Source organism: Hipposideros armiger, unplaced genomic scaffold, assembly GCF_001890085.2.
Source record: "Hipposideros armiger isolate ML-2016 unplaced genomic scaffold, ASM189008v1 scaffold_23, whole genome shotgun sequence".
NCBI classification, from domain to species: domain Eukaryota; kingdom Metazoa; phylum Chordata; class Mammalia; order Chiroptera; family Hipposideridae; genus Hipposideros; species Hipposideros armiger.
The window spans coordinates 6,531,887-6,534,674 of NW_017731373.1; the positions used below are offsets into that span (position 1 = coordinate 6,531,887).

At 34.4% G+C, this 2,788-nt stretch overlaps 1 protein-coding gene across 2 annotated transcripts in view; it reads left to right on the forward strand.

Moving 5' to 3' along the window:
• Positions 1-2,788, forward strand: part of FAM117B (family with sequence similarity 117 member B) — a 108,548-nt gene that overhangs the window by 63,557 nt on the left and 42,203 nt on the right. For both annotated transcript variants that reach the window (XM_019635767.1, XM_019635768.1), the window contains one exon: positions 1,339-1,490. In XM_019635767.1, the coding sequence (XP_019491312.1) occupies positions 1,339-1,490 (152 nt within the window). The remainder of the gene's footprint in view (positions 1-1,338; positions 1,491-2,788) is intronic.

Genomic DNA, 2,788 nt, shown 5'->3' on the forward strand with positions numbered 1-2,788 from the left:
TTATGTTTACTATAAAAGGGAGACTATACAGAGATGGTTGGTGTTTGCAACAATTAGGTATTGTTTTACTGAAATGTACCTTCTTAAAAGCAAACCTGAGGCATAGTTGTAAAGCAGATTTAATGATTATCAGCAACACAGCTGCTGTAACTATTAATCTTAGTGGAATTAAGTCTTTTGTTATCTGGATCACATAACCAGTAACTGAACTTTTATACTTGTAGCTATGCAAGATCCTTATTAAGACATAATGTAATACAAGTAGAAGAGAGATGTCTTAAAGTATTTTCATATATGGCCTTAAGAAGAGCAAAATATTTGTTATATAGAACTAGAATGATAGCATTATCACAGTTATGCATATATTGTTAATATTTTTTTAGCCCTTTAATTGTTTTTTTTTAATTTTACAGCATAAATTAGCCAAGCCTACTACCTTCCCTTATCCAAAAAAGGAGATATGAGGGTATTTTTTCTACACCACCTCTAACTTCCCGTTACCTCTAGTTTTTCAGTTTTTGTTTTTGGCTTACATCAGAGTACATACCATGTAGCTTGGAATGGAAAAGATTTTTGCATATGTGGCCTCAGTTACAACTCCTATAGCCTGGTTAATATGGTTTCTTTCAGTCTGTGTATTGTAACAAAATCTCACTAAGGTATGTGTCTTTAATCTTACTGATTAAAATGGAATTTTATCAGTAACTTTATCTTTGCTGCCTTATAGTCTTTCAAGTATAGGTGGTATAGTGATAAAAAAGAAAGAGGTACATATTGTACCTCTGTAATCTTAAAACCAAAAATGATCATTTAAAAATGGATAGATATACATTTGTCTTATTTCCTCTCTTTTTTTTGTGTAGAGATAATTGTTCAGTTTTACTTGTATTCACGTGTGGGTGTATGTGTGTGTGTGGAATTCTATCGTGTTTAATTTTTTTTCTTTGTATATTTGTATATCTGCCATTTTGTCAAGATACTAAATAGCTCCTTATCACAGGGGTCTCCGTGTTGCCCCTTTAGAACACCTGCTTCTCTCTCAGCATTTCATTTTCCCTCCCTATCTCTAACCCCTGGAAATCACTAATCTTGCCCCCATTTCTAAAGTTTTGTCATTTCAAAAATGTTATATAAATGAAATCATATACCTGAGGTCAACTATTTTAACTTAGTATCATTCCTTGGAGAGTCATCCAAGTTTGCTTAAATCAATAGCTTATTCCTGTTTTACTTGTTTTTTATATTTAAGTTAGAGAACTTCATAGTTGAAAACATAGTTCTCTACCTTGATTCCTTCCTAATCTATTTTTAACATAAGTATATTTGTCTTAAATCTAGGTGACAAAACACGACCACCTTCCTCAAGCCCCTCTGCTATTATCCGCCGCACTTCCTCTCTGGATACACTTGCTGCTCCGTACCTTGCAGGGCATTGGCCTCGTGACAGTCATGGGCAGGCTGCTCCTTGCATGAGGGACAAGGCTACACAGGTAGGTGTATTACAGTTCTTATTCTGAAGTGCTCAAGTTCTTATTCTGAAGTGCTTTACTCTGAAACCGTTTTCCATAACATTATTTGTTCTGCTCTGTGCTCAAATTCTTAAAACAATAGTGTATATTAGAATAACTTGAAAAGCTTATCAAAAGTGCAGATTACCAGTCCACATAGATGTACTGTAGTAGACTTTGGTTGAGGTGTGGGAAACTACATTTTAAATAGTTTCCACAGTAATTCCCATACATAGGTGTAATTTCCAGACATGTTTTTCTCCCACTTATTCTCTATAGTTTAGAACAAGGGTCGGCAAACTTTTGAGACTGAACGTGTCCAAAGAGGTGCATGGAGCTTGCAAGCCGCAGTTTGCCAACCACTGGTTTAGAACATCATGTTTAATATATGGAATTTGCACGTAAAAATTTATAACAGTATGGAATACTTTACTTTCCACCTAACCTTATACAGCAGGTCCTTGAATATTGTCTTTTCGTTATATTATTGAGATGCCGTAGGAACATAACACTTGTTTATATCAATTAGCCTATGGTAAAATTGGTTTCATTATACATCGTTTGGCTTAAAGTCGCAGAGCCTATCAACAACATTAAATGGGAACTTAACTGTATGTTTGTGCCAAAAAATCTTTATATGTTGTAAGTAAGGATTATATATACTACATTGCTAATAGATTCTATAAATGTAAATAATCCTGACAAAATTTTACACTTTTAGATTTATAAAATATTTTAATTTAAAGGCTCTTAAGAAATCATTTAGATCTACTTTTGAGTTTTGCAAATTTGGAAGCTGAGATCCAAGATCATAAAGCCAATTAATGACTGCATCTCAGTTTCTTGTAGTTTCTTTTATAGCATCTACCACAATTATAATTAATTAAATATTTTTATAATCATTTAATGTATATCATATTATTGGGTTGTCGGAAAAGTCATGATGCATTTTTGCAACGAAAAACAGAAAAAAATACGTCATAACTTTTCTGACAACCCAATAGATGGTGAACCCATGAAGGCTGGCTTGTCCATTTTTGTATTTTTATCCGTACTGTACCTGATAGAATAAACACTGAAGGAATATTTGCAAAGGAATGAATGAGCAGAAAAGAACAGTTACAGCTTTATTGCCAGTGAAGAATGAAAACCATTTAAAGAGGGGCGGCTAGATGGCTCAGTTGGTTAGAGCACGTGCATTTAACAACAAGGTTGCTGGTTGGACTCCCACATAGGATGGTGGGCGGAACACTCCCCGCCCACCTCATCCCCCCCCCCCC